Raw genomic sequence first — 23835 nt, forward strand, 5'->3', positions numbered from 1 at the left:
CTCATTATCTTCATAATCAGTTGATACTTGCTTAAACAGGCATGGTTTATTTTCAGGTCACGGTCTTTGGTATCGCAAGTATGGAATACATCCTTTATTTGATGTTCCAAATCCTGATGGGAGTTATACTGCACCAGCTCTTGCATCTTTTTACATGTTCCTTACTATGATTATCCTACTACAGGTCAGTGGATTGCATTAATTTCTAAACAATTTTTACCATCTTTTTCATGACCTGGACCTGTGTACTCATATCAAAGGGTAAACCACTGTTGTATAGTCCTTTAACATTTTTAATTTTTTTTTTTTTAATTCTCGTAAACCTCCTTTTATTTTGGTCCCTTTACATTGGGTGTTGCGAGTCCAATCTTTATATGCTTTATTTCAACTGCATCTTGTCTTTCTGTGTTCTCCTAAATAAAGTTTATATAAAGTTATTATTGTCTCGTAAAAACAGTATGGTGAAATAGGTAAAATAGGTAAAAGGCATTGAATATTGACCTTTTTTTTTGTTTTGCAGATCTTGATTCCAATTTCTCTGTATGTATCAATTGAACTAGTAAAACTTGGACAAATCTTCTTTATCCATAATGACATTGATCTCTATGATGAAGAAATTGACTTATCCGTGCAGTGTCGAGCATTGAATATCACAGAGGATCTTGGACAAATCCAGTATATCTTCTCAGACAAAACAGGGACCCTGACAGAAAATAAAATGGTCTTCCGCAGATGCACAATTACAGGAAATGAATTCTCCCATCAGGAAAATGGTAAGTGTTCCTGTTAATACAACATTCACATATTTTCAAGAAGGGTATGGATAAAGAAAAGACTGACCAAATCGATTTGGGAGATGGCAGCATGTGTATGGTATCTCTGTGTGAGCTATCTCATACAGCTTTCCATTTCCATATAACATAATTCCTTACTTCAGTTTTACGTACTTGTCCATTCATTAGTGTGCGGGTGGGTCTAGCATCAAAAACGCATTGTCTGGATTATGATTTTCCACTGTTAGAGAAGTATACAAAATCTAAATAGACAAAAGTATAACAGATGTTTTGAGCGTTTGTAATGGCTCTGCCTCCCTTACTGTGAGACACAGTGAAGCAGAAGTTTGATAATCAGAATGTGTCTCTTGTCATAAAACAAACTCAAGAGATTATCAAGAAATTCCGTTTCACTTGTGTTTTTTTTAACAAGGCAGTCATACAGAGAGGACACTTCCACTTTTTTTTTAATTAGCAGATTAATGTTATGTTAATTACTTATTCACAGCAAAACGTCTGGAAACTTATACAGAAGAAGAAATTGAAGAAGATGATTTGAGTAAATTCAGAAACTTTCCAATGAACACCAGAGTTGATGAAAACCCACCGACCGTAAGACATAAAGGCACTCGAGCTCTGAGACGGTGCCAAAGTGCTCGACCAAATATCCAAGGACATTTTAGAAAAAAGTCTGAGGGACGTTTTGACATTTCCCAAGTGGCTTTTAGCAGTCCTATTGTAAGTATTTACTATTCCCGTTTATTTCATTATTTAAAGACTCATTTCAATAGCTGCTAACCAGTTGCCCTTTCTCCAGGATGGACTGGCCCATCAGAGTTTCTGAGAATGGGACTAGGCTCTGATACAGTGGACCCAGGCTCTGATACACAATAATGGCTTTGTCTTGCAGAAGACAAATGCATTTGAAAGAGAACCTGTGAGGTATTTTGGGAACACTAAACCACCAGCTTTCTTTTATACAGCTGGGGTTTATGATCCGAAACATATTGGCTTAAAATGGCTGATTTCTGCAACACTGAGAAATCACTGTTTAAACTTGCTGTGGGTACGATATTCCCAAACTGCCTGATCTTGTTGATTGTGCTACATGGAGATGCACAGGTCCATTTATGATGCATGGTAGGCTCCATAGCATTATCAACTCTGGTGGAGGGCAGAGCTTGACCGATGTGTTATCATATTAGAAGACAGTTTTCCTGATTTCACTTCTTTTGCAATTTGCAAGGAACACCTGGTATCGGAGACGATGCAGTTTTTGTCAAACATTCACCTGTTAGTTCTTAGAACTTTCTTAATTGACAACAAAGGACTTTTTTCTTCATAAAATAACCATTTTAGTTAAAGGACATCTTCCACATGTATGAAGTATTGTAAACCAAGAGACTTAAATGCTTTTGTGTGTCCCCTCTGGCAGGATTAGCTGTTCTGTAAATGAAAATGAGCCTTAGGGGCTCTGGGCTCCGGAGATGTCAATGGAGCCTGGAACTCCTCAGGCTCATTTGCATAAATGTTTTTTCATTAAAACAAGGGCTTAAGAAGCTAAAAGAAGATCCTGCCAGAGGGGAGACACATCAGTATGTAAGTATGCTTGGTTTACAATCCTTCATCCTAATGGTAGATGTCCTTTAAACAAACTCTCCTAAGGAACGTTCTGTAAGTGTATAGTCTGTAAGCACACGGTTTCCTGCACAAGATCACTTTTATCTCCATTATGTAATTAAAAGGCATTCTATGAATGAGCTTTGCATCGGTAAATGATGCGTTTTCAAGTCAACAAGCCAGAGTCAGATACTTTTCTAGTCAATTGTACTCGCTGTGTAAGTGTATGATGGACTACAGCTTTTTAGCTTGATGAATCACATAAGACCTCAGGAGGGTATGACCCTATTTACAAATTGTTTGATCCCAGGGTCAGTCATTTCTTTAATTATGTTATAGATCTCCACAAGCTTTTGGATGAGATCCATTGATTATCTTATCTATCTAGTTCTATAATAACTGAGGAAAACATTTACATACCATTAGTAAAGAAAATGCTATGCTATAGAATTATAGTCGAGGCATTGCAGACTAATGTCTATGGTCATGTTGGGAATAGGTAGGTTTAAATAGACCAATCAGTTATGGTGATCAGTAGTGGCCTTAATATGTAATGTAAAGAAAACTAGTAGTTCCTTTATTATGTATGAATGTGCCTCTCGCTTACATGGCCCCTGGGCAGCAAAGCAACTTGTGGCCCCTCTAATAAATGCATGCTTGACTCAACTGTGTGTGCTTATGAACTGAATGTAGAAAGGGGAGGAAAAAAAAGCATCTAAAATAATGAAATTCAAGGATGTACAAATGCTGGTCTTGTTAGCATCTTACCCCATGTGTAATATATGAGGAGACACAGGGCACTTTATTTATAGGATTCTTGGTTTACCACAAATAATTCTGAATGCCAATTTGCCTAAAAGTTGTTTAATCTGCCAGAGCATAATGGCTCAAGCCTTTTCCCTGCACACTTTTTTAGGAACTGGTAAGGCCTGCAAAAACCTTAAGTTGTGCAAAACCGGAGGTTTGCACCTTTTTATCTGCCAAATTGCCCTTCAGAAAATGGTCCTCATCCATATCTATCTTCATGTCTATACACTAATCCTGTATAGGTGTTTAGCAACATAAAGTTAGTTTGAGAACGTATTACTGTAATTTAAGATTCTGTTTATTTCTTTATTCAATCTAAAATATAAATTTGGTCAATGAACGGGCGAGTGAAATGTGTTTTTAAATTATGATTAGTTCTGAGTAACTGCATTTCCCATCTGCTGAATGCAAATCTCTCTAATACTGCTCTGAGATTATTCTTGAGGCTTCATTGCTTTAGTATGTTTAGTTTTCCTTTTTACTAACAGTTATCTCTCTGGTGCCAATAAATGTTTAATTTTAGGGCACAAGAGAAACTTCATCTTTTATGCGAAATGTAAATCAACCTACAAAGAAATAAATATCTTAAGATTAAAGTTCATGTAAGGCATAAGAAACAGTTAAAGCAAATTTTAGCGGCAATAATTAAAGTTATGCTATATTCATAAATAGTCCTCTACCATTAGCCTTTACAGTGTTCTAGCAGTTTTGCTCTGGAGCTGTGCTTCCTACATTAAACCCTTAATAAGTGGGGGAATGGTCTTATGGCAATAAGCAAAATGGCTCATATTCTGGTGTATGTTAAAACCATCAAATCCCTAGACCCTTATTAAGTGCTGTGGCCCAAATGGGATGTGTGTTGTGTATTAGTGTAACATCCTCCAGTGGGGACTGCCCTCTTGGGCTTGGGGCAGCTTGATTTCCCTGGTACCTGTGCGGCTGTTTTCAGTACAGCCTAGTGCTCGACTGGGTCATGGTTGCTTGGTACAGTTAAAACATGCCTCGTCCACGCTTGGCAGGTGTCCGACAGGGGAGTTTGCAAGAAAAGGAGGAATAAGCCGCAGATGGATAGAACCAGTTTTCCCTGGGGCATTCCTATGTATAACTGTATGTAGAGGGGAGGCCTGTGATGGTATGCACATTCCAGGTATCAGGCTGAGACAATGGATTAAATAAATATTAACTCACGGTTATTAACTCTATTCCAGAACATGGCAAGGCAACAGGCCAAGATAACAGTTCAACTGATCCAAAGTCGCTGGTTGGATGTATCTGGCAAAGGGTGCTCACAGCTTGGTTTGGTTAGCTTCAAGCTGCAGAGATATTAAGCTGCTATAGAACTGCTCTAAGGCAGGCTCTGGTTTCTGCAGGTCATGTTCCTCAGCATTTACAGAAAACCTCGCAGAAAAGAACTCTCTCCAGTTCTGGAGCGCTGCACTGGCCTAGTGTCCAGCGACCGTGACCACCCTCCAGCCGGCCATGACCCCCCTTTATGCCCTTCCCTGCCCCCTTGGTGTGGAGGTGGCGGAAAGGGGGAAATAATCGCAAGTACTAGCAATGAGCTAGCATTTGCAATTATTTCACGGCTTTCAAGCCCTAATAGATAGCGTGCTTTCTTTTCTCCTCTCACTGACAATAGTACGTGAAGGAAGTTACCTTATTTCCTCAAGTATAAGCCATTGCACCTAATTTTACCACAAAATACTTGGAAAATGTATTTACTTGTGTTAGGGATTTTTATGCAGGGCCCCAACAGCCCTCTTGACTTTTGTAAGGTGAGTCCTAATTAACCCTTTCATGATTGAACATAAAGACCAAGACATACGTCAATCTCTTAGTCAAGATCTTCTCCCCTTTAATAATCAAAATGCATAATATATAACAGAAGAATCATCAAAGAGGCGTGAATAGTATACTCCAAACCTATTGGTCATCAGCACATTCTGGGAAAAACAATTAATTAATTGTGCGCAGTTCTCAGAGACCTTGTACACAGATATTGTTTATACTAATGCTGAGAAGAATAAGATAAGTGGCTCCAGAATCACAATATAATCAAGGACAGACTGGCTTCTCATTAAATGTCAAAGGGTATTATCTGACAGGCGAGCAAACAGGTTACATAAAATGAAGTTTGAATGATGACATTAACTTGATAATGGTTAGGGAACATGGCCGCTGTATCTAAGATGGCGGACAGTAGTCAAGATGGCGTCCGAAACCAGTGCGACCTCCTTAACACTTGAGTATTAGTCTTGGGTGGGAAATGCTTTGGTTACAGCCTCCCAGAGTAATGAAATGCCCTGCAGCCTTCCTTCAGTAACAAAATGGCCAGACAGCCTCCTTCATTAATGTAATGCCCAGCAGCCACCCCAAGTAAGGTAATGATAAGCAGCCTCCTTCAATAATTAAATGCTCCATGTAGCCACCCAGCAATTAAATACTCTATGCAGCAGTCCTCCCATTAATGAAGCACCTTGCAGCAGCTTCTCCCAGTAATGAAATTCCCTGCAACAACCTCCCAAATTAAAGATAGGCTCCATGCAGCCACCCAGTAGTTAAATCCCTTGAAGCAGCCCCCAATAATGAGATGCCCTGCAGAAGGCCCACAGTAATTAAATGCCAAAATACAGCCCCCCAGTAATTAAATACCTTGCAGAAGACCTTCCAGTATTGAAATGCCTTTCACCAACCCCACCCAGTAATTAACCGGTTCGCGACCGCCCGCCGTGTATTCACGGCGGCGGTCGCGTCGCGCTGCATGGAGAGGGCTCACGGGCTGAGCCCTCTCCATAGCCGGTAAGTCTTTGCTGCATATTGCAGCAAAGGCTTACCGGTAACATCCGCAATCGGTGCTAGCACCGATCGCGGGTGTTTTTACAGCGTGGGCTGCCGGCAAAGCTGCCGGCAGCCTCAAACAGATAGCGGCGCATGGGCGCCGCCATCTTACCTGGGATCGCCGCTCCCCGTGACGTCATCGGGGGGCGGCGATCCGTCTCCATGGTAGCCTCGGGTCTTCCGAAGACCCGAGGCTATTTCGTTTTAACCCCTTCATTACAATGTGCTGATAGCACATTGTAATGAATGAGGAAGAAAATCCCTATATACTGCCATACTGAAGTATGGCAGTATATGATAGGATCGATCAGACAACCTAGGGTTAAAGTACCCTAGGGAGTCTGAAAAATAGTATAAATAAAAATAAAAAAAAGTTTAAAAAAAAAAAATTATAATAAAAAAACCTAAAATTTCAAATCACCCCCCTTTCCCTAGAACTGACATAAATATAAATAAACAGTAAAAATCATAAACACATCAGGTATCGACGCGTCCGAAAATGCCCGATCTATCAAAATATGATAACGGTTTTTCAATGCGTTTAACCCCGTAACGGAAAATAGCGCCCAAAGTCGAAAATGGCACTTTTTTGCCATTTTGAAAAATCTAAAAAAATCTATAAAAAGTGATCAAAAGGTCGTACAGTCCTAAAAATGATAAAATTGAAAATATTATCAAATTTCGCAAAAAATGACACCACGCACAGCTCCGTACACCAAAGTATAAAAAAGTTATTAGCGCCAGAAGTTGGCAAAATCAAAAAAAAATTTTTTGTACAGGAGGTTTTAATTTTTGTAAATGTATGAAAACATTATAAAACCTATACAAATTTGGTATCGCCTTAATCGTACCAACCCAAAGAATAAAGTAGACATGTCATTTGGGGCGCTCAGTGAAAGACGTAATATCCAAGCCCACAAGAAAATGGCGCAAATGTGTTTTTTCACCATTTTCATTGCATTTGGAATTTTTTTCCCGCTTCCGAGAACATGGCATGGAATATTTAATACCATCATTATGAAGTGCAATTTGTTACGCAGAAAACAAGCCATCACACAGCTCTTTACGTGTAAAAATAAAAAAGTTAAAGATTTTTGAAGGTGGGGAGTGAAAAATGGACATGAAAAAACAGGAAAGGGCCCGGTCCTTAACCGGTTAAACACATTTTTGTGCTTAAAAACTCAGCTTATAGACGGTATCTGATGCATCCTTGGGTTTAAAGATGAGCTTATCTGTTAGTTGATTCAAATATTCAGTATGAATTTGGAAATTTCCAGGCACCAAATTGAATGCAAATATTTTCTGGTTTGTTTCGTATGAATCTTTTTTTGTACAATAATAATTGAAGTCTAATGGATCTGTTAAAATTTCAATTGATTTCATGAACTTTTGATGGTTTCTGTTCTTGCCCATTTGCACCACGTCCGATAGGATACTGTTATTAGCATTTTTGTGAAAATTTTAAATAAATTAATTTTCCAAAATTTAAGAAATGAGAATATATGTGTTTTAGTGTACTGCAGTGGGTTATATACCAGTTTCCAGGACATTTAAAACAACATCTGTTGGGACCAAAGTAATTCTTGAATGATCTCTACTTGGGTCCATGACACAAATATTTTAATAGATAACTACAGAGAATAACTTGACTTCCTTTGCTGATTATGTTCTATAGATTTCTCTATTCTCTATTCCAGTCTTCTCCAACATAAAATACACATCGTATTATTATTGTATATTTTATGAAACATCCTCTGCATTCTGTAAATTTCTATTCTTGGGTCCATCATGCACTGTTTTGCTATTACGATAGCAGATGAGATCATGTCATTCGCTTAATTATCAAATATATAAAAATAACATCTGTTCTAAAAACAAACTGTGAATACTGGACAAGTTCCAGAGAACAAGTAATGAAATCTACTCTATCCAGATGCCAGCTACAAGACAAATGCTGCTAATTGGGATCGCGTCAAGGAGAGAAAAATTGTATTAGAATTGTAAGGCCTAAAAATACCCATTCTTCCAGTCTCATGTTTGTGTGCTGTGTTTCCGCATAGTGCTTCTTTGTGGGTTTTAAGCAGTCAGATTGTTTTTATGTTGAGATGCCTTGTCAACGCCATTGGGAAATAAAAGGTCTCTGTTTATACGCTTTTGACTTTATTGATGCATATAGGAAGTATGTGGTGGATGAAGAAACTAAATTAATTGGAGTTTTCTATTCTATTTCAGGAAAAAGATGTAACCCCGGATCACATGCTGTTAAAGAAGGTCAGAGAAGCATCAGTCCAAATTGAAACTCTGTCTCAATTTAAGCCACAAAGCAGCGCCAGACCTTCAAGTTCTCCGTATATTGATTTCTTTATGGCTTTGGCCATCTGCAATACTGTAGTGGTCTCCACAGCAACGGAGCCAAGGCAAAGGGTAGGCCCTATGGACACTCAGATAATTGTACTTTATCCCCTGTTCATACTCCCTGGAAGACTAATATTCAACTAAAGTGTTGTTTACTTCTATAGCTTATATTCCCAGAACTGAAATTGTTATACTTGTGTTCATTTATTTATGAAATCCATTTTATTAAAAAAAAGCTTTGAAAAACTATAGACACAATAATATACTGGTACATATAAATACATTATTCATGTTTACTGTAATTGATTAACTAAAGTCATACATATTTATGTGTTTTAGCCATGTATATTCTGTCTGGGAGGCCAGAGTACAATATCAAAAGTACAAAAAAGTCCACAGTATATTTTAAGTAATCAAAGGACAAAATGGAATGTAATGGTGTGTCATGATGCCAAATATGTCTAAAAGATGATTAAACAAAACATCCAATGCTAAAAGGCAACCTATTGGCAGAAGTCGACCTAATAAACCTCTATAAGTACTATGACTAGCAGAATAACACCTTTCAGATCATGTTTCTTTCTTGCCCTAGTGTGGTTGCATCATACAAATCAACTTTGAAGTGAGATATACACTGATTGTATTAAGTCATGGAGGCGGAGAGTTTTGCAGTGAAGTCAAGATCTCTTCACCTTAGAACACTTCATGTGTGTGTGATGATTGTCATCATTCACCAAACTTATGGAGAGCCAGAAATGGTATCCATGAATACATAGCCTTCAGTTACATTGAAAAGGACATTATGAGGATGGAAGAGATTGGGGGTCATTTACTAAGGGCCCGATTCGCGTTTTCCCGACGTGTTACCCGAATATTTCCGATTTGCGCCAATTTCCCCTGAATTGCCCCGGGATTTTGGCACACGCGATCGGATTGTGGCGCATCGGCGCGGATAAACCGCTGCATTTTTTTTAAAAAAGTGTCGCGTAACTTGCACTTACCTGCACTAGGAATAGGCCGGTGAACTTGAGTGAGTAAATCTGCCCCATTGACTTCAGTGCTAAACTCTCCACCTTCATGACTTTATACAACCATTTTACATATTACTTGAAAGTTGATTTTCTGTATGATGCCACTACACTGGACCATGACAAAAACAGGATTTGAAAGGTGTTAAACTGCTTGCCAAAATATCGGTAGTGGTTTTTTAGGTAAATTTCTGCTGACAAGTTCCCTTAAACATTTTTTATCTTTGCCTTCACATGTTCGTTATTCCTTGTATTTCTTTAATCATTTTATTTCATTTTGTTGTCTATTTAAGGTTACCATGCCTCCATTGCTTAAGCCATCAGCACCATCTCTGGAGAAATTTCAGCATTTGTTACAGAGACTAAAGATGTTGCGGCTTAGCCAGTCATCATCTACTACCCCACCCAGCTCTGACCCTACAACTCCATCAAGCATGAAGAAAAACAAAGTCAGTCCAGAGAGCACTCCTCGCTCTAGCACAGCTGAAACAGAAAGTAATGGTAGAGATGATTCTTCATCAAGCAAGAACAGTAATGACAACTGTGTTGATGAAATGATCCCTGCTGTTGGTACATTCCACATAGAAGATGAGTTCTTATATGAAGCAGAGAGTCCTGATGAAGCTGCATTGGTACATGCCGCAAGAGCATATAGTTTTACCTTAATGTCCCGCACCCCTGAACAGGTGACAATACGGCTTCCACAGGGCACCCTTCTCACCTTTGAACTTCTCTATACCTTGGGCTTTGACTCTGTCAGGAAAAGAATGTCTGTCGTGGTGCGTCACCCAATAACACGAGAGATAATTGTGTACACCAAAGGAGCTGACTCTGTGATAATGGATTTATTAGATGACCCAGCCAAAGGTAATGTATCAAGAACATCTTGCTTAAAGTATTGTAAAACTCACATTTTGGTAGACCTGTGCTTTTGGGGACTACGTTCTTAAAAATGGCCTTAATTGTTCAGAATTGGCAATAACCAAAGAGAATGACTGAAAATATTCCCTTTAGAGGTTCCGCTCTACTTGTACATAACTCAGAAAGGCTATTATCGTTATCGGTAATTACTTTGTAGTGCGGCCATTCTACTGTGGTGGCGCTGTAGCTATGCTGAACACCTGCTGCTAGTTTCCTTATCATAGTGGATTGCAGTGATATTTGTCTTATCTTTAGAGGGCACCTCTAATAAAAAGTGGAACTAAAATGTGATTGTTTTGTTCTATAGTTAATATTAGTGAGGGGAAGAATTTGCGGAGGATCCAGTCAAGAACTCAGAGGCACCTCGATTGGTATGCCAGAGATGGTCTGAGAACCCTCTGTATAGCAAAGAAGGTAAGGAAGGCCTCTGACCTACTTGTTTCTTGCCCGTAACTGTGTTTCTGCTTTCTTTTGGCTGCTGTTACTGTTACTGAGGGGAAATCAAATGGATTGTTCTGATTGTTATAACCAGTGTTTTGATGTATAAAGCAGCAATAAATTTCTAATGCTGTCAAGACAAGACAATATGTTCCATGGCTGCTGTTCAAGGACACATGACGTTAGAGATACCTGGGGAAGTTCATGTTTGATAAACCTAACAGCTAGCAGATAAAAACAGATAAATAGATAAAGTGGATATGCATATTTCCTTATTACTAGCAAAGATAACTTTAAGCTATTTAACAGAAATTAGTGGAATACATGAGATGTCATTTTTAGTTATTAGTGTTTGGGCTGTTCTCAGAATGCAAGACCACTTTCTTGTACAAATACATTAAAGGGAAACTGACACTTAGAGACAGGTTGTAGAAGCCTATTACAGCTTTTTTGTATGTTTTTTGCTTTCTCTAACATTTGGATTGTAACATAATTTTTTGTCTAACTTACCTTGCACCTTGACAGAATCATATGTTTGGTCCCATGGGTTGGCTTTGGTTTGGCTGTATTTCAAAAAACAACACATGACTTGACTGTGCTGCAAACTCCTCAACTCTTGGTGCCCACCTATGCTTCTGTACAGCACTTTCCTTCCCCAGTGATGTGAACTCAACAGGCTGTGAGCCCTGTAAAGGAGCAGGATGGAGGAGCTGTACAGGAGGACAAAGATGGAGGCTGATAGCTGAGGAGTTTGCAGCACAGACAAGTCAGGTGTTGTTTTTTTAAATGCATCCAAACCAAAGCCAACCCCTAGGACTAAACAGAGGATTATGTCAGGGTGCAAGATAAGTTAAAACACATAATTATATCATAATCTAAATGTTTAGAGAAAGCAGAAAGACATATTTGCAATGCTGGTGTAATGGACTTCTACAACCTGTCTTTAGTGAAAATGAGGTTCCTGCTGACAGTTTCCCTTTAACCAAATTCCCTAATATTTTTGTCATGTTTATTTTATATGGAACCTAAGAGTAGACAGGCTCTCCATGCGTTTTCTGGTGGAACAATGTCTGAAAGTTCACATGTTCCCTGAGCCTTTATTGTAATTTTTCTCTAGTACAATTAACATAAGTGGTATCCATCATGCGACAGATTAGCCAATACCGTTTTTTGTGTATTATTCTTACTATTTCATTTTTCTTGCTTGGCAATTGTAATGCAAGCCTATTCTAAATGTATTTATGTTTGCTCATCTGCAAATGAACATGTGAATTCTTGAGCCGCAGACAATTGTTTGCAACCCATGTGTTATTATTGTGTGAGGTCCATTCATGCACCTATGATAGTAGAAAAGCCTGCCAGAGCCAAAAACAAGGGCAGGAGCAGGACCTATTCTAAAATTGGTGGCTTGGGCAGCTGTCCCACTCACTGTGGAATCCATGGGCGTGTGTATGAGCCCATAGAAACACATGGCACTGTGTGTGTTCTCCATTGCAAAAAAACTATGTTTTTATGCATGTTAGTCATATACAGATGGATCTTTATCATTTTTTATCTGGCCTTAGGTTATAAGCGAGGAAGATTTTGAACGCTGGTCAAATTTCCGTGAAGAAGCTGAAGCAGCGATTGATAACCGAGAGGAACTGCTTATGGAAACTGCTCAACATCTAGAAACTAACCTCACTTTACTTGGTAAATTACACTTATTAGAAGAATGTATTTTTAATGACAGGATGGGCGGCATGATGGATGTCAATAGTTCAGTCTATCTTCTTGTGGATATTTATAAAAATTCCATTCACTTTAAAAAAAATGTTGTTGAAAACTTGACTAGAGGAAGGATATCCTGGCTTTTTGTGTACATTATGCATAGCATTTAGATTGTGGGAGATGTGACGCAACTCAGGTCACACCTGACATATTTTAGTCTTCTTTGTGAAAGAGTCACATATTACTATGTACTAGGAGCCATTTACTGGAATGATATAAAACTGCCAAAACCGGTTTCCTGTCTATAGATGTTTGATCGTATAGAATCTCTAGTGACAGCTTCTCTCCCTGCATAGGTATGCCGCTTTTAGTAGTTACCGGGCTAAATGACCCCATTCATTTCCCTAAAGGGGTTGGCTACCTTACCTCATGTTTTTTGCAATGTGTGTGTAAGTGTGTGTGTGTGGGGGGGGGGGCATGATATTAGGCAATTTACCAATATGCATCTATTAACTTCTGTCCATGAGCAATTGCCCTGTCAAAACTTATAATAGTATTCATGAATATAAGATCGAGGTCCTGGTAGGGCAATTGTTCATGGACAAATAAAAATCACATGACTATCTATCTGCAGGCATTTTATGGTCAGGAATCTCTAGCTAATGAGGTAAAAGACAGGAGGCTTCAATTCACATATCAAGAAAGCAGAGCAGAACTATTACTAGATGTATATTGCTAAATTGCCTAATATCCTGCCCCTTACACTTTACAAAAAACATGCAGTAAAGTGGCCAACCCCTTTAAGTTTAGAGACATAAAGGCTCATAAATTTTCATTGTGGCCAACGTGTTTATATGATTAGTGACCTTTTTACCCAGCAATTGTTACCAAACTAATCAACCTGGCTAACCCATTTATTCACAATGAAACAATTAAAGATAAACAGTAAAATGGATTTTAAAAAATAATTTTTTTATGTTTTTATTGTTGTTATAAAGGTGCAACTGGTATAGAAGACCGTCTTCAGGATGGTGTTCCAGACACCATTGCGTCCTTGAGAGAAGCTGGTATCAATGTGTGGGTGCTAACTGGTGACAAACAAGAGACTGCCGTTAATATTGCCTACTCTTGCCAACTTCTGGATCAGAGCGATACAGTTTTTACAATCAATACTGAGAGTAAGGTATGTGGAACTGCTATGCACTAATTGGGAACTAGAAGCCCAAGACAACTTTTTTAATCATGGAGAAGATTCTAATTTTTCCTATATCTTAATGTCTTGTTACTAGGGCTCCTAAAAAGGTAATACACTGCCTTATACTATCTCCAGTAGATTGCATTAAGAGGAAGCCCAGGAACTGTTTTTCTGTAAGGATTTGAATCAGGATTTGCTAATATTCCGGTTATGGATTTTCAAAAGTGTTATTACCATAAAAATTAACATTATTAAAATGATCTTTATGCAAAATATCAATGATCGGTATTTCCGGCCAGTAAGTCACTCGAGAACCTGTTTGTGCACATTGTCACGTTGCATGGAGACACTCATAGGTGCATCACTAGACGATGGATACAAGTGAAATGATACATGCTTGAGATTCTTGTGAGATTTGTTTTGTTGGCAGATATCGCATTACATGTAACAGGTAACCATTATAGCCAGTATTTCCTTAACTACCATTCACGTCAATGGCCAAAGATTGTGTATGTGTTGCTTATCCTCCTTGGAGAACTAAAAGTGTCCCAAAAGAAGAGGATAACAAAGGAAAGATGGAGCGAGTAACTTAAATTTCAAAACCAAATACTTTTGATTTTAGAAAAATATAATCTATTGTTAGAAGTGTCTGACAGTGGTTTATTTCCTTATTCCCAGCTTGGCTAAACATACATTCATGTATTAGAAGGTGTGGGTAGGTGACAGCAGCAATAGTTGTTAACCAGGCAAACGATACAGTGTGTATGTTGTACATTTACTACATGAAGGAGTCATCTTATACAACATATGGGGTTTATGTTACAGTAAAGATACAATTATAATTTCACATATGTTATTGGACTTTGGGGACATCTCTTCTAGAATGAACCTGCTATAGGCAATTCACTGCATATGTGAGTTTACATTGTTTGTATGATCAGGATAGCAAGACGCTAATTTACCAGTTGGATGTTTCTTCTTGTCTCATTATTAGTGACCCACTGATTATAACTTATCTGCTAATAATTGTTTCCGGTAGAATTACATGCTCCATTTTATTGTGTATTTAATGTGTGTTGGGATGCATTCTTATCTTTACTAAGAATTCTTAATGCCAGCATGTAAAGGAACTAGTTCTTCTTCTCTTGTATCCCTTTGTAGCTTATCAGAACAAGAGATAAGTGGTTTGATGGAGTAGTATAGGGCATAGTAGTACTGCCCTATGTATGGGAATAGAAAAATAGCTTTTTATTTCTATGGCTATTATACTATTGCAATTAATGTGATTCCAGCTAGAGAAACAGATGTGTAATAAGGATGGAAAATTATCAAATTTCTCATGGCATAATAGGTGCTATTCATTCACAGTATCATTCAAGGAATCACTCAGTGGACCCCCTGTCTTACCCATCTATGCACCTAAGCACCTGAGTTACCATAGACTGCTAAAGACCAGGGAGTCCAGAGTTTGCCTGATGCCTTATCAGTAGAATTTTTTGATTTCTAAAGTTCCACCACTGTAATCCTCTAGTGCACTGGAAACCCTCAAAGGGAATCTGTCGCTACAATTTAATTACCCAAACTGACTGCTTTGTTATATAGGGCTTTGCCCACATATTCCACTTATGCTTTTTTTTTCAGTTACTTCTTCCATGCCAAAAGTTAACTTTAGAAATATGGAAATTAGGCTGAAATACTTTTGGGGAAATTATCAATGCATCTCAGGGCTCTAGCTTCACAGCAGTAACAATACTTCTATACTTCTACCACACAATGCCTTCCCAAATCTGTTCCCCTTCATGTCATTTAAGAAACCAGTGAGATGTGGAGTCAGAGCCCTGGGGTGCTCTGCCAAAGCACTTCAATTAATTTACATATTTCTCAAGTGATGTTTTAGCATTGAAGAAACAGCTGGATAGTAATAACCAAGGGATGTGTGAGAATAGCAAATATATAACATAGCGTTTAGTTTGGGTATGTAAACCATGGTGAGGGATCACCTTCAAGAGTTTTTTGTCCCTTTAGTAAAAGCTGAAGATATTTTCTTCCTCTTTCTATGCCAGCAGCGGACCACAGTCCAAACCGCAACTAGCTACACTCTCTTAAACACACAAATCTGTTTGGAAAGTGTCTCCTACAAACAGCTGGATGACATGGCAGGGATCTACGGCCAACAGCTTAAATAAATAGCGATAACTACAAGACACAAAGGACTTGACAAACTCAGGTGTGCCTCAGGTGTGCCTCACCTCTTTGATGTAATGATATTTTAAGCTGTTGGCCAAGTTTTCTGGGAGTTGCTTGTACATATGTAGCAGAGATGACGACATTTAACATTGATATTTGTACTGTGGGAGAATTTAAAGAGTTTTTCCAATAAAGGACATTCATCCCTATTCCAAGAGAAAAGAGATAATCTCTGAAGGTCTGAGAGCTTTTTGTGATCTTAATTAAAGTATATCTTCAGTAAAAAGAAAAAAATTGAAAATAAAATTATAGTACAATTTAATGCCAATTTAATATCTTGTAATCACTAGTACCCTCCCAACAAACTGTTTAAAGCATTTGATAAATGTGGCTCATAAAATTGTGCAAATTATGATTTTCCTCACAAACTGATTGTTTTTTTTATGTTTGGTGACATAGGAAACCTGTGAGTCTATCTTGGACTGCACTCTTGAAGAGGTCAAAAAGTTCTCCCCTGTGAAGAAGAAGAAATTTTGTTTTAAGAGAAGAAAGACGGAAGATGCTTGTGAAACAATACCTCGTCCCGAGGTCGGATTAGTAATTGATGGGATGACATTGAATGTTGTCTTTCAAGGTGGATTGGAGGATAAATTTTTGGAATTGACCAAGTACTGTCGTTCTGTCTTGTGTTGTCGAGCAACACCTCTACAGAAGAGTATGGTGGTTAAACTGGTGCGCGACAAGCTGAAAGTCATGACACTTTCTATAGGTAACTTTAAATGCTATAAATACATATGAATCTACTGGGTCCACATTACTTTTCTTGTGAGATTTTCTGTGTATATTCTATACAATCACTTTTATTAATGTGCAACCTCATGATTAAAGCACTGTAACCTCATGATTGACTGAACTGCCTGCTTCTAGTTTCCAGTTAGTTTAAGAGACTTGGCATTGAAGAGGCTACAGTGCTAGGGTAAGTGCCTTTACAATTTATTGGAGGAGATGCCAGGAGTCCGACCTCTAACACTGCCCATGTTTAAGATAGACCTTTAATTTTATAATCCCAGAAAACTACCCTCCTTCCTGGTTGGGAACAGACTCCCAACTCATTAGCATATTGACAGAAGAGTGTAGGAAACTGGTTTAGTGAGAGGATTTTGACTAAGGGCAGGAAGTAAGTGTCAAAGCCTTAAAGGAAAACTAACATTTATAGGCAGATCCAGTGGTAGGTTCAGCTAATAAATGCCATCATAGGCCTTTTTAGGGCTAATCCTTTAGTGGCCACTGCGTTTGGAAAAGTTTTATTGCCCTAATATGCAAATTTGTAAAAGAGGCTACTGAGGCATGGAGTATCCGGAGCTGAGGCTAAATGGCATGGCTACTCCATGCCTCTTTCGATCCTCCTACTATGTCAACTTCATTGCGCAGCTCCTGGTTGCTGCGCGCACTCGTCCAGGCTCTGCATAGACAATCTATGCAGAGGCAGTGGCTGAGCTTACTCTGCTCCGAAGCCAGAGCTACTGCAAATGCTCAATAACTCTGGCTTCGGAGCCGAGTACACGCAGCCACCGGCTTTGCAAAGAGAGTCTATGCAGAGTGAGGACGGGTGTGCACAGCTCCCAGGAGCTGCGAGCTGAAGATGACAACTTGGGCAAAAGAGGTTAATGAGGCATGGAGTAGCAGTGCCGTGTAGCCTCAGCTCCGGATTCTCCACACCCCAGTAGCCTCTTTCACAAATTTGCATATTAAGTCAATAAAACATTTTTCTAAACGCAGCAGCCACTAAAGGATTAGCCTTAAAAAGGCCCAAGATGGCATTTATTAGCTGAATCTACCACTGGATTTACCTTGATAGGTAGATCAGATAATTGTCAAAGTCTCCATAACTAGAGCTCTTACTACCTGATCCTAGTCAAAACCATTTCAAACAGCTAAACCAGTTACTTACACTCTGACGAGATGCAAAGACATAAAAACAGCACTGTCTAGAGTTGGTAATCTGTTCCTTTTGGAATAAATACACTGGTTTGGCTTTAATTTCACATCATGTTAGCAGGTTTCTTCAAAGTCATGCTTGAGGTTAAAGGAGCTGTCTTACAGTGTAGCCAAAGAGGCAATGTTTTCTTTATCACATACTGAAAACATATTTGCCTATTTACCATTGTTTTGTGAAGAAATACTGGTGTACTGTAATCCAGAAAATACATCATATCATTATGTTTTCTTTCATCAGGTGATGGTGCAAATGATGTCAGTATGATCCAATGTGCAGACATTGGGATTGGGATTTCTGGCCAAGAAGGCATGCAGGTATGCCATATATGCAAAATTGTTGAAAAATTATAGTTGTAATTTAATGCTACTGTGCCCCAATACCAAATTGGTAAAATATAACCATTACTGATAAAATTCATATGTGGTAGAGGAGACTTTCGGTCTTTGGGTAGGAATTGTGCTCTACAATAATGGCATCAAGACCACAGGTCTTTTTTATGGTGTTAAAATGTGTAACCATGATGGTATGCAAAGGGACAACAAAGTGCGAGCTCTGTGTCAGCAAAATAGACTGCTATAAAGATATCTTAAGAAAATCATTCTACAAAGTATTAAAAGTATTTATGAATTAGATATATGAGAAAAAATTTAGTATTTTTAGTCTTGTAATCTTTCTTCGTTTGTCTATTTCAGGCGGTTATGTCAAGTGATTTTGCCATATCCCGCTTCAAGCATTTAAAGAAATTATTGCTTGTCCATGGTCACTGGTGCTATACTCGACTGGCAAATATGGTCATCTACTTCTTCTATAAAAATGTGGTAAGTTATCTTATGTGATGGTAAAAACTATAGGTGATATTTATCATATGCTGACATATCGTGTGCAAGAGTATGATGTTGCCCCCCTGGAGGCTCCAGTCTCCTTATGTATCCAACAGGCAGCTGTGCCCATAATACAATTCTATGCCAGGTATTGCCAGGTGCTTTAGCCAAAGCTACTGGGTAGGCACAGTGCAGGAATGCACCCATTTGGCATAAAGGTAATGAAAGGGGGTAAACAATCACGATTCCTGGTGCACTGTGTATAAGCCGTGATAAATATTCACCTATGACTTTTCTCATGAAGACTACATGACTGCAAATTCCAGAAATAAAATGATGTGTGTCATTGAGCACACTATTTGGACAGGGTGGTCTAATCGATTGGCGCATTCTGAGATATTAGTAAAAGAATTTTTATTTTTATTGATGGTCTTCAGGTCACTATTGAGCACACTATGGCATTTGATAACCATTATCTTTATCTTTACCATTATCTTTTATCTTTACCATTATCATTATCTTTACCATTAACCATTATGTTGAACACATCAACTTTGGAGTTTATCAATCCATTCAAAATGGGAAATGCTTTTGTTATGTCTGGACAAATCCCCACCTGTGTTTTGACATCAATGTTATATTGTTGATTGCGGAAAGACACCTGTATGAGATACTTCTCCATAAAAGCTGTCTCAAACATAGGAATTTTTTTTCTTGAGAGCTTTTTTTATGAGTAATCTATGTATAGTTAGAAATTGATTATAGCATCCATCAAATTAAATTAGTGCTAACAATTTGCATACACAACACATAATTTACGATGGCTGTAGTCTCAGACAATGCTAATGTGTGAAAATGTGCAAAGATGGAACATGAAATTTTATTAGCTTTTAGTTGTCCTGGCAACCGTTTTTGGTAACAATTCTTTTCTCTTTTTTTTCTTCTGGCTAAGATCAAATTAAGCACTTTTTTGTTTAAAGCTTAATAAGGCAAATGATGTGATTACTGAAAATGAAACTAATTTGAATAAATTAATCGCACGCCGATAGAATTCCGACAACTTAAAATTCAAAGGAAAAAAACAAGAAGCTCAAGTGAAAATAAAGTTGTATTTTCTTTATTTCATATTTAATGAGGGATAAAGACTTAAAGCCAAGTGAAATCTTTAAACAATTTTTTCTCCTTCCGGTATTATTACTGCTCAATAGAAGACAAGCTCATTAATCTTAAAACGTTTGCCACCAACATAAAAGCTCCAGTATCTTGGCCATTAAGTTATGAATACGTTCATCATGTTTATAAATGAATATGATTCTACTACTGGGATAATGGAACTGAGATCAATTCTTCTCTGTCTATCGCAAGTCCTGTTTATGAAAAATATTATTGTAGTCGACCATTCAGTGTAGGAACGGACAAGATAGATGCTGTCCAGAATTCTGAATCTAAAATAGTAAAGTAGGGGGTGTTGTCCAATAAAAGCATTTGGATTTTTAAAGGTTGTGTAACAACAAAGTCTGAATCTCTCAATGCCGCCACCATCTAACAACTAGTTCTAATAGGAAAGAAGAGCTATACAAGTTATAATAGAATTATAAGAAATCATACCACTAAATTGTAATCCTGGGCATTACAATTTCTCATGTCAGGGCATACCGTATTAGGTTTTCCTAAAAATCAATGGGACATGGTTTTATCTGCCCTATTATAATATGGATATGGAAAAGTTGATCTGATATATATGATTTTAAACTGGATTTTAGAGTTAAAAGCTGAGAAAATCCTGACAGGACTGCAGGTAAAGCCTTACTGAATCCACACACAAAAGCTTGAACTGTGACTATAAGTAAAGAGAAGCTCCTCAAACACTGTGTATGTGCTGATCAGGACTATCACTGTCTCTCCAAGGTGTCCTGTTAAAACAACTGGGAATTAAAGATTCCAGATGCCAAAACAATGTTAAAGCAGCTGGTCTGACACCAGATATTCACTCCAAGAAATGTTGTCCACAGAGTGTTCAGGCTTCCAGGGGTCTTTTCATTGTGACCACCATGGGTTTAAGAACAAATCTTATTTTCTGGCTTCTGGTGAAAGCCAAAGACAAAAGAAGCCATCAATGCCAATACTGTGACATTCCTTTCAAAGCAGTTGGTCAATAATATATTACCATAAGTAAAGTAACGGAACATTAGAAAATTCCTATTTTCTTTATGTTTTATACAGGTGTTATAGTAGACCAATTGTAGATAGATATACTGTCTTTCCAACCACTCAATCTCTCCCTTGACAATATTTTCCCATATCTACTACACTAAGAAGTAACATTTTAATCAACATCACCCTAAGAGCAGTGAGACTATGGAACTCTCTGCCGCAGGAGGTTGTTATGGCGGCTGCTCTGAGAAGCTTGGATGGCTTTCTGGAGAGCAAAAGTATCACGGGTTATGGGGAAAAAACATTTTATTCTTAACCCCTTCCCGACGCGCGCCCCTTCCTGAGGGCTCGCGGGCAATATGCAGCAAAGGCTTACCGGTAACACCCGCGATCGGTGCTAGCACCGATCGCGGGTGTTTTCTCCGCGATCGCCGCCGGCAATGCTGCTGGCGGCTTCAAAGAGATGGCGCCGCATGGGCACCGCCATCTTGTCGTGGATCGCTGCTCCCCGATGACGTCACGGGGAGCAGCGATCTGTCGCCATGGTAACCTCGGGTGTTCCGAACACCCGAGGCTACTTCGTTTTAACCCATGCATTACAATGTGCTAATTGCACATTGTAATGCATGGGGAGTAAAATGCACATATACTGCCATACTGTAGTATGGCAGTATATGATAGGATCGATCAGACTACCTAGGGTTAGAGTACCCTAGGGAGTCTGAAAAATAGTAAAAGTAAAAATAAAAAAAAGTTTAAAAAAAAAAAATTATAATAAAAAAACCTAAAAATTCAAATTACCCCCCTTTCCCTAGAACTGATATAAAAATAAATAAACAGTAAAAATCATAAACACATTAGATATCCCCGCGTCTGAAAATGCCCGATCTATCAAAATATAATAAAGTTTTTTCACTACGTTTAACCCCGTAACGGAAAATAGCGTCCAAAGTCGAAAATGGCATTTTTTTGCTATTTTGAAAAATATAAAAAAATTAATAAAAAGTGATCAAAAGGTCGCACAGTCCCAAAAATTATAGTAATGAAAACGGCATCAAAATTCGCAAAAAATGACACTATCCACAGCTCCGTATACCAAAGTATGAAAAAGTTATTGGCCCCAGAAGATGGCAAAATAAAAAAAAAATATTTTGTACAGGAGGTTTTAATTTTTTTAAATGTATGAAAACATTATAAAACCTATACAAATTTGGTATCCACGTGATCGTACCGACCCAAAGAATAAAGTAGACATGTCATTTGGGACGCAGAGTGAAAGCTGTAAAATCCAAGCCCACAAAAAAACGTCACAAATGTGGTTTTTCACCATTTGCACTGCATTTGGAATTTTTTTCCCGCTTCCCAGTACACACCATATAATATTAAATACCATCACTATGAAGTGCAATTTGTTACGCAGAAAATAAGCCATAACAGAGCTCTTTATGTGGAAAAATAAAAAAGTTATAGATTTTTGAAGGTGGTGAGTGAAAAATGGAAGTGAAAAAACTAAAAAAGGCCCAGTCGTGAAGGGGTTAAGAGTTGGACTTGACGGACTTGCGTCTTTTTCCTACCTCATATACTATGAACAATAGACACTAATAACATTTCCCTCTTTGATCCTTCATATCATTACTCTATTTGTTCTGCTATATTTCTTCCGATGTTTTCCAACTTTACCCGCGTCTTATCAGTGTTCCTTGCCTTTTACATTACATTAGTTTCTCCCTCAGTAAGCATTATTGGTATTAATCCAGCAGTTACATCAACAATATCCACTCCTCTTGTTGTCCAGGAGGACATGGACAGTTACCATGGACATTGATCATGTCTACATCTGAAAAGTGTTTATACATATTCTGCCTTTACATCTATTGAGTGATGATCTTTCTTTTGTCCAGGCATATGTCAACCTCTTGTTCTGGTTCCAGTTCTTCTGTGGCTTCTCAGGTACAACGATGATTGACTATTGGCAGCTGATCTTCTTCAATCTCTTCTTCACATCTGTGCCTCCACTTGTTTTTGGAATAATGGACAAGGACGTATCGGCAGAAACACTTATGAGTTTGCCAGAGCTTTACAAAAGCGGACAGCGGTCTGAGGTACACTATGTCACTGTTTTTTATTAGACCTTGTGTGATACTGCACATCCAAGGCTGTCACAATGATGATATTTTCCTTTCATTCTGATTACCCTTGGCAAATACTATCCCTGAAGAAGCATATTAATTTTACATAGCAAGGCAAATTGCTTTTGTTCTCTCTTTGAACAACTGTTTTAATATTTCATTGAATAAATTATATACTTTTCTCTAAGTTATCAAATAGCAACATATAGACCTTGAATGACTTGTGAAAACAGTTTTTAGTATATTCAGAGGTATAAAGATAATCATGTTTGCTTTACTGATTTTATGATGATCATAATTTTTAGTCTCCATACTGTTAGATATCAGATCACATAAAGTTATGAAGAGCAAGGAGCTGTGGCCATTTTTTCTTCTAGCGGCTAATTTTTCCAAATTTCAGACAATATATTCAGACAATTATAACAATAATATTGGTTGATAACTGAGACATGATTATAGGGTAAATGGCCATGCCCACGCTCTTAAAGAACATCTAGCACCAGGATGAAGGATTATAAACCAAGCACACTTTCATGCTGGTGATTGCCTCTTCTTTGAGCTTCCAATGCCCTTGTTTTTAAGAAAGAAAAGGCTTTTATAAGTATGTAAATGAGCTTCAGACTCCATTAACACCTATGGAGCCCAGAGCCTCTTGGGCTCATCTGCTCATCTGCATAATTGTAAAAGCTTTTTTGTAAAAACAACACCATAAGAAGCGCAAAGGAGCGCAGATCCTGCCAGAGGGGACACACACCTGCATGTAATTGTGCTTGCTCTACATTCCTTCATTCTAGTGTTGGATTTCCTTTAAATGGACATGGTCACTAAATTTTGCATGACTAAACTACTAGCACTCCTAG

General features: G+C 38.1%; 1 protein-coding gene across 5 annotated transcripts in view; it reads left to right on the forward strand.

Moving 5' to 3' along the window:
• The window catches only part of ATP10B (ATPase phospholipid transporting 10B (putative)), a 326471-nt gene that overhangs the window by 293489 nt on the left and 9147 nt on the right, over window positions 1–23835 (forward strand). For all 5 annotated transcript variants that reach the window (XM_072145901.1, XM_072145903.1, XM_072145902.1 and 2 more), the window contains 12 exons: window positions 57–184; window positions 521–773; window positions 1282–1511; window positions 8271–8462; window positions 9715–10288; window positions 10650–10756; window positions 12346–12472; window positions 13489–13673; window positions 16332–16641; window positions 18109–18185; window positions 18564–18689; window positions 22748–22948. In XM_072145901.1, the coding sequence (XP_072002002.1) occupies window positions 57–184; window positions 521–773; window positions 1282–1511; window positions 8271–8462; window positions 9715–10288; window positions 10650–10756; window positions 12346–12472; window positions 13489–13673; window positions 16332–16641; window positions 18109–18185; window positions 18564–18689; window positions 22748–22948 (2510 nt within the window). The remainder of the gene's footprint in view (window positions 1–56; window positions 185–520; window positions 774–1281; window positions 1512–8270; window positions 8463–9714; window positions 10289–10649; window positions 10757–12345; window positions 12473–13488; window positions 13674–16331; window positions 16642–18108; window positions 18186–18563; window positions 18690–22747; window positions 22949–23835) is intronic.

Source organism: Engystomops pustulosus, chromosome 4 (genome assembly GCF_040894005.1).
Source record: "Engystomops pustulosus chromosome 4, aEngPut4.maternal, whole genome shotgun sequence".
In the NCBI taxonomy this organism is placed as follows: Eukaryota; Metazoa; Chordata; class Amphibia; order Anura; family Leptodactylidae; genus Engystomops; species Engystomops pustulosus.